General features: G+C 37.0%; 1 protein-coding gene across 1 annotated transcript in view; it reads left to right on the top strand.

Annotated features, from left to right (window-relative positions):
- Nucleotides 1-14,375, top strand: part of CNGB3 (cyclic nucleotide gated channel subunit beta 3) — a 153,289-nt gene that overhangs the window by 119,530 nt on the left and 19,384 nt on the right. The window contains exon 15 of the mRNA XM_077163224.1: nt 5,580-5,698. Within this exon, the coding sequence (XP_077019339.1) occupies nt 5,580-5,698 (119 nt within the window). The remainder of the gene's footprint in view (nt 1-5,579; nt 5,699-14,375) is intronic.

Below are 14,375 nucleotides of genomic sequence, written 5' to 3'. Positions count from 1 at the left end.
AAAGGTGATGGTGTAGAATTATACATAGAAGATAGGATTTAACAAATGAATGAATATGAATGCTGAATCATTAAATTGATATCTCTTTTAGTCTCCAGTATTTTAGAGCAGTTAGAAGTAAAAACCTAAAACTGTGAAATTGTAACCCATGTCAAACTTTGAAATATGTTCTACAACTAATTGTGGTGCTTTGCTTTGAAATTTATGGCTTTTCTGTATATATGCTATGTTTCACCAAAAAAGAAGGAAAAAATGTCGATTGTGATGATGAAAAAAATTTAAGCCCTCTAGCCACCTATATTCTGGGGCAGCTAGAAGGAAAAATATGAGAGGATCATATGATAGCCCAGTACAAACTCTGGGATCTGTCCTGTAACCACTTGTTGAAGAGTGCTTTGAAAACGATTGCTTTTTTATTTCTTTGCTTTGTATATGCTACACTATACAATAAAAAAGTAAAAAAAAAGCTCCCCAGATGATTCTAAAATGCAGCCAGAGTTGTGAACTACTGACCTGATGGAAGAAACAAACGATAAACAAATTAAATTAAATAAATAAGGGAGAAAAAGAAGTTGCCAGAAGAGAGAGTGTCTAATGACAAAGGCACTTAATTTAGATGAGAGGGTAGGGTAGGAGGAAGAGTGAAATAGCAAGGTTGTCAGGTTTTGGGCATACTTTTATACAATCTAAAGAGAAGGTGTCCTTTAGTACAAGAATGAAGGGAAAGTATTTTAAATGAACACTTGGACCCCTGAGCCATGACGCAGATCAGACTTGGCATTGTCAAGGAAGGGAAGCAAATGAGCAATTAGGATGGTGATGAAATTGAAGCCAAAGCATGTGTGAGGTGCTTCCAGCAATGCAGGCAGAGATGCCGGGCGCACAATTGGAAATCATACTAGGCCATGAGAGAGGATGAAACTGGAAGTGAATGTTTGGGAGCTGATATGTAATGAAAAGCGACTTCATGAGAAGCTCAGAAAAAGGTGAAAGAAGAGAGCCAGAGCTGTAACTCTGAAAAATAAAAGTGTTTAAAGAGGAGATCAATTCAGAAGACTCGGAAAAGGCAACTGAGAAAGTGCTGTCAGAAATAAGAGGAAAATTGGGGAGAGATTGTTATGTCATGGAAACCAAAACCACAACATTCCACGCAAATTAGTCCAAGTTAAAAGTAGGCAGATTGTTGATATAAAATCATTTTCATAAAAATAGGAGTTATAAACCATAGTGCAGCTTAAGGATTGCTTTAGGGCAGTGGTACATTTGGGATGACAGGGCCTCATTGCACCAAAATGGCTTTTCAATTTCTTCCGATAGCAACAGGGGCTGAAAATTGAGATAACTCGTGTAAACTTCAGCATCCATACCCTTAAGCAGTGCAAATTTGCTTAATAGAGTGTGAAAGGCAGAGGAGATACAGCCTTCTCGTTTCTAATTTCTTCCTTACATCACATCCATCATTCAATAATAAAAACAGAGCAGTGGATACACTTGAGGGAAGGAAGGGAATAAATAGCTTAAAGAGCAGAAATGAGAATACATAAGAACTACCTGCCACGTTTCATTGTTTTTTTGTTGCTGTTTTAAAAAAAAAAAAAAATGGATCTAAGTCATGGTAAATATTGACAAAGATGAAAGGCTATTTGACCAGATTTTAGACAGCTGAATAAGCTTCGGTTTTGTTTATCCATTCTGCAAACCATTATAGGAGAGGAAAGTGACCTAAATAATTGAAGAAATGGTGCCATTTGGGATTGAGTTTGCTGACCTGCCTAGTCCTCAAGTGGTTTCTAAATTTACTGGGTGGGTAGCTTGGACTACTTCAAATGCATTTGGGAATTTCCCTCTGGATATTCAAAGACAGTGTTTCATACAATTTAGTGTGCCTAAGTATCATCTGGAAATCTTGTTAAAGCACAAAATCCCACACTCAGAGATTCTGATCCAGTAGATCCTTAATGAGGTCTGACAATTTACAAATCTAAACAAGCTCCTAAGTGATGCTGATTATGCTGGTCCAGGAACCACACTTTGAGTAGCACTGCTCCTCTCCCAAGGAGAGTGCCACGATGCCCCATTAGCCTTGTGAAGAGCTTCCTACACCGGTGCCCTAGAAATTTGAACTGCCCCCTTACTAAGGCTATTTCACTCTAGTGAAGTGGTTGCATTTTTACCTTTTTGCTAAATTAGTACATAAACCAACCACAAGAGAGTGACTTGATCTTCTTTTGCTTATACTGTCAGCCCATATTTCTCAAGGAACTCTACTTCATTTGAATGCTAATTAAACTTGCATTAACAGCTTAAATTAGCCTAGAAATATGCAAGAAATGGTGGAAGTTTTGGTTGGTTGATTCTGCTAGATCTCCTTGAAAAATTATTGAAATGAGCATTAAAAAATAATTAAAAGTGCTGAACTGTGTTTAAGTACCCATTATGTACTTCTACCTCCAGTCAGCTATAATAACTGCCTTTGAAAAATCATTCCGGTTACTTAAGAGTTACTTCATGCAAAGAATAAGGAATACAACCCTGTCCGAATCATTATTTCCTAGAGTATCTCTTTGAAAACTAATTTTCAAACGTTTTTGATAATTTTAAAAATCGTTCATAGCTACGATTTTGGTCTTTAAGAGATTGGTCTTGCTATTGGAATCATCACTGAGTATTGTCTAGTATTATATAAAGAGTCAGGCAATATCGATGCTGCTATCTCTACTCTGTCACCCGGAAGCCTTATATGTTTACTCAAGACATTTTACTTTTCTACCACCAATTTTTACATAGGGATAATGATACTGTCTATATTTAACCACACAGGGATTTTCTTACAAACTACATGAGTTAATATCAGTGAAAATGCTTTGCTATTATAAAGTAGCACATTCAAAGAGAATAAATACAGGACTTAAAATAAGACACTATGTACACATATTATTGTTTTTATTTTAAAGAATACTATGCAAAAGCAAGATATTCCTGTTAGCATTGATGTTGTATAAGTACTATAACAAAATCTATCTATATTGGAATTTCTACCTTGCTCCATATTTGAGTAAAATATATGCTTAGTACTCTGCACAATGCAAACAATAAATGTAGTTCTCTCATTGTGCAATTAGGAGATCTGGATTCTAGGCTTTCTTTTGATTCTATTTACCCAGTCATGGAACTTTGGTTATCTGTGCGTTGGTTTTTCTTTCTTTAAAATGGCAATGATAGTAATTATTCTGTCTTCTTCATAAGGGTAATGAGGAGGTAAAATGAGAACTTTAATTTCCCATATGTTAAATAAGGGTAGAATCTGATAACTTTAAAATCAATCTCACAATAATTAAATAGAACAATAGCTGATGTTCAGGAAAATAACCCTTGGCACTATAGGACTTCAAAACTTCCCAGAGAAATGTTAGATTATATTTCCTCATTTGTAAATGTATGCCAACTATATATGAAGCATGAGCTCAGCAGTGGACCTTGTCTCAGCCATCCCAGAGCATAAACTGTAATCAATACTGTTTAATCTATAATCGATTTTAGTGTACTCCAATCCTTTGAAAATATTGTTAACCAAAATAGTTGATTAATTCAAAACCCAACCCCCTCCTGAACCATGTAAGTGAATTTACTGTTTTTATCACCAAAGACTGGATTTTCTGCCCAACTGGGGTTTCTAAGAGGGAATGAGTTTATTGCTAGGCATGAAGCAGGAGATCAGACACCTTTTGGCCCAAAACTCTGTCTTCCTGAACAGCAAAAATTCTTATAGTTTTAGTATATCAAAAAATGAGCAAGTTTTAGGGTAATGAGCACTAGCACGATGGTTCTAGATGATGTAATTAGAGGAGGTCTAATTATTGAGCATGCACAAATTGATACATGCTTAGTCACAGACCATATGTAAGAAAATGGCAGCCTTGATACGATGATGGGCATGATTTTTAGCATTGTAATGAGGTATAGATCACTTACAGGTTTAAATCTAAGCTACGCAGGCCCACTTCGGTTAGCTCCAGCGTTGGTTTTCAAGATAACTTTGGATCTGGGGTGGGTTAGTTGTGCTGACCCAAGACCCTTCATTAATAAACATTAGGGGCTGTCTTTAGTGATCACAAGACTCCGAAGTCAGAAAATTGGATAAATGGGTACAAGTAAAGGTGAGTCACAAGGTTTCTACAGTCACAAGGACACAAGATAAAAGGTATACATTCACTATCAGAGATCAAGGGAGTTGGATTACAGTTCAGAAATTTCAAGTTTTCCCTCTGTCTACTCTAATACACCAGAAAAACAAAAAAGAATATCAATATAATGGTTCAGCAACCAATCATCCCTTAAATCCTAATCTCTGTTACATTTTCACACTATTTTTTTTAGCTCAATGTGATCAAGACCCACCCATTAAGACATATTGGGCTGTTATCCAAGTAGTGTGCCTAGTATTATGCAGACTGGCCTACACAGAGCTTAACAGCTTGTTTTTTTTGTTTTTGTTTTTGTTTGTTTGTTTTACTCAAATGTCTTTTAGGTCCCTTGTAATATATGTTTATTCGTTTTGGAAGCTCAAATGGATGTTTGGGGGTCCCACGACAGCCTATTAGTTTGATGGTTTGCTGTAAGGACTCACATTATGCAACGTAAATTTATATTTATGGCTTAGGATTTACACAGCAAAGGATACTGTGTGGAAACAGTCATATTAAAGCTAGAGAGATCAGCTACAGTTTTCCTATGTGCCTCTTCTGCATGAGTTGCTGGATGAACTTAATCTCTCCAGGTGTGCACCTCAGAGACACAAGCAAGACATCTCTTTCAGGAAAACTCACCTGAGTTTTGGTATCCAAAAATCTTAAAGGGTGCTGATCATGGCACAGAGTTAAAACCAGTTACCAGTTGCGAATCATAAGTCTTTGTGTTTCCATTAAACCATGCTGACAGCCTGGCACATCCTGCCCCACTGCCTCAAGTGTACAGAATAACGTCATTAACCAGATGACATGTACGTTTCTGGAGTATTAGTCTTAGGGCTTGAGCAAGGATCACTGTCCTAGCTCCAGTATCCCTAGAGTTAAGCAAGAACTGAGTCAAACAGACCTCCTGCATTTACTCTTTTTTCCCAATATGGGATAAGAATAAATGCTTAAAGGTCTCCTGTGCCCCTGTTCTCAAAATCAGGCTTCAGTGCCATAAGCAGAAGAGTAGAACTAACCTTTAAATGGCTGCAGTCACTTTCTTCAAAGCTTAAAATGATTATCAAAACCAGGTGTGGCCATACTTACAATCTGTTACTTCTTCTTCCCCTGCCCATTCTTGAAGCAATGGGCAGACTGAAATATCCTCGCTGTCCAGTGGCAGCGCAAAATGCTCCTGTGTTGGGAAGTATCATTCTTCTGATACTTTCCTTTTATATGAAATGTCTAACCAACATATGTGACTATCTCAGTTTTTAAGATCATCACTTTTACATTGATGTTCCACACTTCATTTATTTTTACTCCTCTAGAAGAGTTAATATTTTTCAGTTTGGGCCATAGTTATCAATAATAAAATAACTACCATTCTTTATATTTGGCATATAGGGAGAAATTGGCAAAGAAATGTTTATCATCAAGGAAGGAGAAGTGCAAGTTCTCGGAGGCTCTGATGGTACTCAAGTTCTGGTTACTCTGAAAGCTGGGGCAGTGTTTGGAGAAATCAGGTATCTGAATGACATCTCTAAATACTGAAGTCAATCATTTGTCCTATAATAAAACATTTCAAGCTATAAAATAAGGAAAAGTCCTATTGAAATTTAACAATGGTTTGATTATGCTGAGAGTACTGATAAAATACGAATTTTCACCTTTTTTTTCATCCTTTTCTTTCCCTTCCCCCAGAAGACCTCTATTTCTTGAGGAAAGGGAATGTGTTATTTAGCTTCATAGCCCCGGGACCTAGGTCCATGCCTGGCATAAGGTGCTGTATATATACGTGTAAAAAAATGAATAGTGAGATAAGAGATTGGGGGAGCTGGCTGTTGTCAAATTGTTGGAAGACTTGAATGAATGCCAGGCTAAGAAGATAGTTTTGAGTAATTGAGTGATCTGATCATAGCTGTGGGACCAAACTGATTAAGTCCAAATCCTACCACTTACTAGCTCAGAAGAGAGGCATTTGTCCAACCTCTGATTTCATGGTTATTAAGAAGTTATTGTCAGATTCCAGAGATATGAATAATTTCAGATGACTTCATATTAACATAATCATAATTTTTATGTTGATAATGAGGCTTCCCTTTTTTATTTTTTCTCCTCACTTAACAACTGGGTAGACCCTTCTGTGAGGGGTTGCTCTGGGGCAATGGAAAACTTCTCAGAAAGTCAAAGAGCTTAGCTCTTTACCTATGTCTATCACTTCCTCACTGGGAGTCCTTGCAAACATGATTTAATATTTTTGTGACTTAATAATCGCCGTGTTCTTCAAGGTCATAAAACATGTAGCAGTCTAATCTGAAACATTGTGGAAATTAATTAGCTGACCTCACCCAAGGGCTGCTAGTCCCTGAAGAAGAAAGCTTAAAGAATAAAGAATAATACAACTATGTTAATTGCTGATAACATAGTTATCAGCAGGAGAAAATTTCCAAGGAATACAATCCAGGTGCTGCTGAATTTTAATTGAATGGAATCCTAGATTCATGGCAGAGGAACTTCCTATTACCCATTTAGTTGCTAAGGCCAAATTGGAACCAGTAGACCAAACAAGCTCTAAACTTGCTCAATTATCTGGTTAATTCAAGCAAAAGGGAGTTTTTTGTTTGTTTTTTGCCTTGATTCTCTTCTTGGCTGTGGTTGAGAAGAAACAGGACACATCTGCCCCTTCTCAGGTACCTACCGGCTTCAGGGTTGCACCAGGCCCAGCTGCTCACCCTGGAGCTCTAGGCATTTATTGCAGAGATGCAGGCTTGTCTGCCAGACATCTATATACTGGAAAGATCTCCTGACAGTGTTTACTACTCACAAATGCTGTGACCTTTGTAAAATGAGCTAAATCTAGTGATGTTATATAGCTTTTTAAAGAAGGTTCTTTTCTCTTAAGAAAAAAAAATGAGAGAAAAAAAAAGAACTCAAGGTTTTCAAGGACATTATATATTAATCCAAAAGAGCAAATCCCTGACTAAAGTATAGGTTACAGGCTCTCTGGGAGAAAACCCAGACCACATTTCCAATTAACATCTGAGGAGTACAGACACCCTGTTTTAAAAAGTGAGACCCCTGCTCTGCAGAGGATGTAGTGTGTTGGTTTCTGATGTCACCATTTTCCTCACATATATTTAGCACCAAGTCGCAGTCATGGAATGTATATAACCACTTCGGAGACTCCTTGTACATTTAAAATCTCATTTTTCCTGAAATATAACTGAATTTTTACTACTGGTATTGCTGTTAAGATTCCAATAGAACTCCTTGCTGCTTTCATCTCTCTTTGGAATGTTCTCTCCCTGGCAAATTCCTATTCATCCCTTAAGACCCAATCCAAAATTCACCTCTTTGAGATCATCTGGACCCACACCCAGAACAATCAGCTGCTCCCTGTTTTATGCTTTCACAGCACTACAATTCATGCCTTTATTATGGTAGTTACCACTGAGTTATAATTAATTTGTTCAGATTGTTCTCCCCAACAGACTGGGCTGCTAAAAGATAGTAAGTAGAACTTACCCAACTTTATAGCATCAGTAGCTACACAAAAACTGTACAGCATATGTCCACTTTTATTTATATCCTGCCTCCTTTCAAAAATAATTTGCAACTGCCATTAAGCAGTTTTGAATAAATAAATAAATTGTGATTTGACACAAACAACAGAAAATGTTGTTCAGGATCCCTTACAACATGCCATGAAATACCACAAAGTTGTCCATGCATTCCTTCTTTGCCAGACCCAGTGCCAGCCATGAGGCTACAATGGTGAACATGAAAAAATTGCTTCCCTCAAGTACCTTACAGAGAAGGGAGAGGCAAGCAAACAAAAGAGTCCAGTACCAGGTGATTGAAGGCACAGATTTCATCCTGTGATGGGACTATACACAGGATACTATGGAACACAAAGGCTTACCAAGGACCAATGTGTCCTTTGGATTTGGCAGCTACTTGAGTTTTGTAGGACCTGAAGGCAGACCTTTCATTGCTTCTCAAAGGATGTGTGGAGACAATAATGTGTGCACAGGTGAATCTTGGTGTCACTACTGTATGTTCAGGCTTATTCATATGATGCCTGTAGTAAGTTGAATGGTGTCCCTAAAAAATATGTCCACATCCTAATCTTCAGAACCTGTAAATGTGACTATATTTGGAGAAAGGGTCATTGCAGATGTAATTAAAATTAAGGACCTTGAGATTAGAATATCTTGGATTATCTAGGTGGGCTCTAAATCCAGTGACAAAGTATCCTTATAAGAAACAGAGGAGGAGAAGACACAGAGAAGAGGAGAAGACACAGAGAAGAGGAGAAAGGAATATGAAGATGGAGGCAGAGGTTGGAGTCATGCAACCACAAACCAAAGAGCACCTGGAACAACCAGAAGCTGGAAGAGACAAGGAAAAATTCTCATTGAGTCTTTAGAAGGGGTGAAGCCCAGTCAACATCTTGCTTTCAGATTTCTGGCCTTCAGAACTGTTAGAGAATAAATTTCTATTGTTTTAAACTGCCTGGTTTTTGATCATTTATTACAGCAGCTCTAGGAAACCAATACACCTTCTAGCTCTTTAAATTGTTACCTTTTGAAATATTACTGAAAAAAAAGGCATGCTTGACACTGCTCTCTACTTCACTTTGCATGGTCAGTCCACCTCCAAGATCTGGCAGTCTCGTCTCCTAAGTATCTCTCAGATCATTTACTTCTTACCTTCTCCATTGCCAACACTGGTCCAACCACCACCATTTCTCTCTGGCAACTGCACTCACCTTCTACAGGTCTCCCCCTCCAGTGACCACAGCCCTCTGCAATCCACTTTCCACACTGCAGCAAGAAGGATCTTTTGGAAACACAGATCTGACCATGCCACTTTCCCTCTGAATAAAGCCATTCAATGCTTCCACCTTGTTCTTAGGAGTAAGAATAAAATTCTTATCCTCACTACATAATCCTACAGGCTCTAATCCCTGTCTTCCTCTCTTCCTCTACCCACTCCCCTGGCTCTGTTTACTCCAGACTAATAACTCTTTCAGTTCCTTGAATGTGCCACACTCTCATCCAGCCACAGGGAGTTTTTTACACATGCTGTTACCTCTGTCCAGATAATTTCCCCATCCACTTAACCTAGATCTCTGCTTCTTCCAGGCCTTATTTCCCCACTACAGAGACCTCCCAGCTCTTTTGTCTAACTGTGGTCCTTTCCTTAGGAGCACCTTTAATTATGCATTCACTGATGCATTTATTTCTCCAGTGTCTTTCTTCCTCACCAAACTGCAAGCACGGGGACAACCACACATAGCTGTGCCGATTGTGCTCTGCATAAAATGCCCAAGCAAGGTGGGGGGAGGGCAGGACTCCAGCCTCCAATCTACTCCTGATCTTTGACCTGTGCCATGGCTGTTGTGCCCCCTCAATCACAGGTGCCTTTTATTTTACAAAAAGGGGTGTTCTTCTAGTCATGTCTGTACCCACAGGGCTGTAGATGGCCAGAGAAGCCACAGTTTTCTAGTCTATCCTGATAAAAACCATGTTTGGTTTGTTGTATACTCAATCTCTAGCTTCAAGGCAGTGCCTGGGCCATATAAGTACCTAATAAATAATTATCAAATAAATAAATAAACGTAATTCTCCTAACTCTTTGAATGTACAAACACATTAATTTTTATCATAAATATGGCATATTCAATCTGGTGCCCTTTTGGTCAGTTTTCACTATTATGAACAGCAGTGCTATATTTATCTTTCTAAAATTGCTTTGTTTTACTTTTAAGCTATTTTTTTGAGGTTTATTCCCAAAAGTGGAATAACTGGGTCAGAAGGTAGAAACATTTCCATAACTCTCATGATATATGAGCAGATTATTTTCCAGAAAAATTGAACCAATTTACAATACAACAGGAAATGTATAGCTATTTTTCTCCAGCAATACCAATATTACTTTATTATTCTCACTGTTTTTGCATTTTAATAGGCTGTTTTAATTTCAATTTCTCTAAATAGCACCTGGAAAATAATAGGTCCTCAATAAATATTTGCTAAATGAATTAATTTCGTGTGGGCCTATTTCTTTTCATGAATGTGATCATTTATCTTATGTATTTCTTTCTTTGTTTCCCAGCCTTTTTCCATATTTAACAAGTTATGAAGTAGAATTTAGGTATAGCTATATTGTTATGTGTTTTAGAGAATCTGATTTTCATTCAAGACATTTATTTCTGACTTTTCACCAATTACATATGCCAGATCCCCCATTCTGAGAATATTTTTTATATTTACATCATTATTAAAAGCAAAAACAGTATGTTGAAAAATCATTTTTAGTCTCTTTTTTTCCCTCCAAACTATTTTTGTTTATTTCTTCTTAGTACTCAGTTTTTAAAATGGAGTGCTAGGACAGACTTCTTATTCTTTAGACTATTTTAATTCCTGTACTTACTCTTCATGAACATAACTCTATCATACTCATTTCTTTTTTTTTCTTTCCTAAAATTAGAAATAGTAGATACATTAGAAGTGTGAGCAGAGGTAAGAAGATTTAATTAATATTGAGGGAGAAAATTCTTAGTTTCTATTTTTTTCCTATCCCAAACCTGTCAACTCTACCTCTGTTAAAAAGACATATTTGTATTTTCATTATATCCTTTTGAAATCTCTCTCTAATTGTGTAGCACTTTTTTGCTTTGAGCAACAGAGCCTTTCCAAATGTGATCCCAGTCTCATAGAATTCCTGTGAACAAATGTATCACCAGTCTGTTGTTCAAACATTCATTAAGGATTCTCAGAACGTGTCCTAAAATAACTTAGCTGGTGTCTCTAATTCTATGAAAATCAGGGCATCTTACAATCTTTTGGAAAAGTTGAGTCAGACCTTGACACAGCTCATCACACTATCTGCTAGTCATCATTCCTTGTGTTTTCTAATGTCTATTGGCAAATTGTATCATTAAAATAATAATGTCATGCCCAATGGATGGAGGTGGCTAAAGGATACACTGACAGAAGAAGCAGAAAGGGGAACTGAGGTGTATACATATGATCGAATATTGTGGTGCTACAGACAGGAGCAAAATCATGAGGCATACAACAACATGAATGAACCTGGGGGACATTACATGATACAAAAATAAGCCAGAAACAAAAGAGCAAATATAGTATGGTTGCAGTTAGAACATATTTATAAGAAATTTGGGGTCTACATTGTAAGCCCTTATAGCAGTCACATTTAGTCCACAGCAGTAATTGGTATTTCTAGATTTTGAGAGGCTGTGTGATGTATGTATAATCTGGTATTTCCCTGGAACTTAGAGTACCTGTGTGACACCTAAGACTCAGAGTAGGAGTTCTGCAGTTCTGAAAGGCAGTATTGCTACATACATTTACTGTTAAAGAAATTGAAAAAGAGATCAGGCTTCAATTAGAGGTAAGAACAAGCTGATCAGGTCTGAACTAAGGTAAATCAGAATGCAGGGGTTAGGAGGACTGTGTTTTAGAACTTCACCAACTCTATGAGACCAAAAGAAGAAAAGCTTATTATGTCCAAAACCTAAATTTTCTGAAACACATAATCTAACTCAACCTGTGTGGATAGATCACTTAACCCAAACACATAGAGCCCAGAATGGGAATAAGGGCTTATAATTTTGCGTAACTTAATATAATGACCAGGCACTTCCCAGAGTACGTTGAGCAGATAATTTAAAAGTATTCTCAGGGAGGTACAATGGTGGCTCAGTGGCAGAACTCTTGCCTGCCATGCCAGAGACTAGGGTTTGATTTTCCATGCCTGCCCATGCAAAAAGAAAAAAAGTATTCACAAAGTCCCTTGAGGGATGGGAGGAAAAATTTAGAACTATTAAACTTTACCACCAGGGAAAACCCTGATACTGTGTCAAACATTAGGGGCTCCCAAGTCAATAGGCCAAACCCTTGATCTTGAAGCTTCCTCTTGTGAAGCTTATTTATGTAGCAGAGAAATTAAGTCTACCCATAGTTAAATACTACCCTAAGAAGTACTTTCAGATGACCTCTTTTGTTGCTCAGATGTGGTCTCTCTCTTTCTAAGCCTGACTGCAAGTAAAATGATTATCCTCCTCACTATGTGGGACATGACATCCAGGGATGTAAGTCTCCCTGGCAATTTGGAATATGACTCCCAGTGATGAGCCTGGCCCTGGCACTGTGGGCTCAACAATGCCTTCCTGAAAAAGAAAGGAAAATAATTGTAATAAATAAAGTATCAGTGGCTGAGAGAGTTCAAATAGAGTCAAGAGGCTACTCTGGAGGCTACTCTTATGCAAGCTTCAGCTAGATATTGCTATTTACCATGGTTTGGCAAACCCCAACCAAAACCATTCCTTCCAACCCCAAAGACATCTAGGGCTCTATCTAAGATCCTACGAAGGTTCCATGCACTATGATTAGTTTCCAGAAATCTGCAACATCCAGGTGGATTCCTAGATAGGTCCTAAAACCCAGAAGAGTCAGACTCTCTGGAAATCAACTAGTTCCATCCCCCTAACCCATATTATCAACACCCCTCTCTAACATGAAGAAATTAGAATGGACAAAGCCTAAATACTGCTAAAGATTGGGAGAAAGATCAAAGGAGAAGGAGGTAGCATAACAGAGACAGTAGGATTTAACAAATGAGAATGACTGCTGAATCATTATACTGATATTTCTTTTTAGTCTCCAGTGTCTTGGAGCAGCTAAAAGGAAAAACCTAAAACTGTGGAACTATAGCCCATACCAAAGTCTGAAATCTGTTTTATAACTAATCGTTGTGGTGTGCTTTGAAATGTATTGCTTTTTTGTATATATTTTAATTTTCACCAAAAAATTAATAAGAATAGTATCTGAATTCATAGCATTTGAGTTCTGGTGTAAGGAAAAGATCTCTTCTCTGGTGTTGGATGTTAACTTCACCTATGAAATTCGTAAGTATTTGTCCTTGAATAAATCACTTAATGATTCCTGATCTCAGTTTCAATGTAGAGAAGAATGTACTTCACCAAATTGATATGGTCATTAAATAAGAAAATATAGTGATTTACTTTTTAAAAAGTACTTTTAAAACTATAAACTCTGTATGAAAATATTACATTATTAACTGTTTGACTCCAAAGAAACAGCTAGCAGCTAAGCTAGTATATTAGTTTGTTTGTTACAGTATTTTCTAACCAAAGTATCAAAATAAAATGTACTCTTCGGCACTTGAAGGGAAATAAATGAACAGGGAATGAGATAAAGTTTACATATTATTCTTTTTCCTCTTTCTCCTTTGTCAGAATTCTTCATTTTTCATCCACTTCTCTTTAATGGTCAATCTGATTCTGAAATAAAGACCCACTGGGGGGGAAGGGAATCAGATATCTGTGAAATCTAAACTCTACATCCCTATTAAAAATCCATGTCTTCAGTTTTTCCTCAAATTATTAAAAAAGCAAAAAACAACCTAGACTAACAGGTATTTGCCATCCATAGTTTTATGAATATCAAAGTATCTGCAAAGAGCAAGCAGCCTGGGCAGGTGACCCCAAAGACATCTTCTGATATTTGCTCACCCACAAAAGTTTTGTATTTATTTTTACTGAAGTTGTAAGAATTTGCGAGCAACAAAGTTTTCCAATTACATTGACTAGAATAAAAGAATATCTAAAAAAAATTCTATACAGGGGATCTGACCTTATGCTTACCCCCTAAAGATAATCTAATTGGAAATTTGCTTAATGAGAACAAATATTTGAAATTTCAATCCCTCACTCATGGTTGGATGTGATACTGTTTCCATTGATCACATTCGGAGTTAGTTTTGTTTCTGTCCTGGGAAATAATTCTAGATGACAAAGATTCTAGTCTTTTAGACTAGAATCTTCTTTATTTTAGGAAACGTTTACATTTTTTATAGTTATCAAAGCATAACTACTCTAAATTGTGTTTATATGGTTAAGGAGGCTGCTGGCCTAGGTTTACATCCTAATATCACAATTTATTCATTGTGTGTCCCTAGGCAAGTTACTTAGCTAAGATTTCATTTCATCAATCAAAATGGAATAATAATCCTTAACTACCTTACAGAATTGAAAAGCATGATACTTTATACGTATTGATACATAAAAAGAACTTAGAACAATACCTGGCTTATGGTAAGCACTCAATAAATATTATCTATTAATATTACCATTAATAATATCCTATT

The sequence above is a fragment of the Tamandua tetradactyla genome, chromosome 6 (assembly GCF_023851605.1).
Source record: "Tamandua tetradactyla isolate mTamTet1 chromosome 6, mTamTet1.pri, whole genome shotgun sequence".
NCBI lineage: Eukaryota > Metazoa > Chordata > Mammalia > Pilosa > Myrmecophagidae > Tamandua > Tamandua tetradactyla.
The sequence above is the reverse complement of the archived record's forward strand: the minus strand, read 5'-3'. Positions and strand labels throughout refer to the sequence as shown.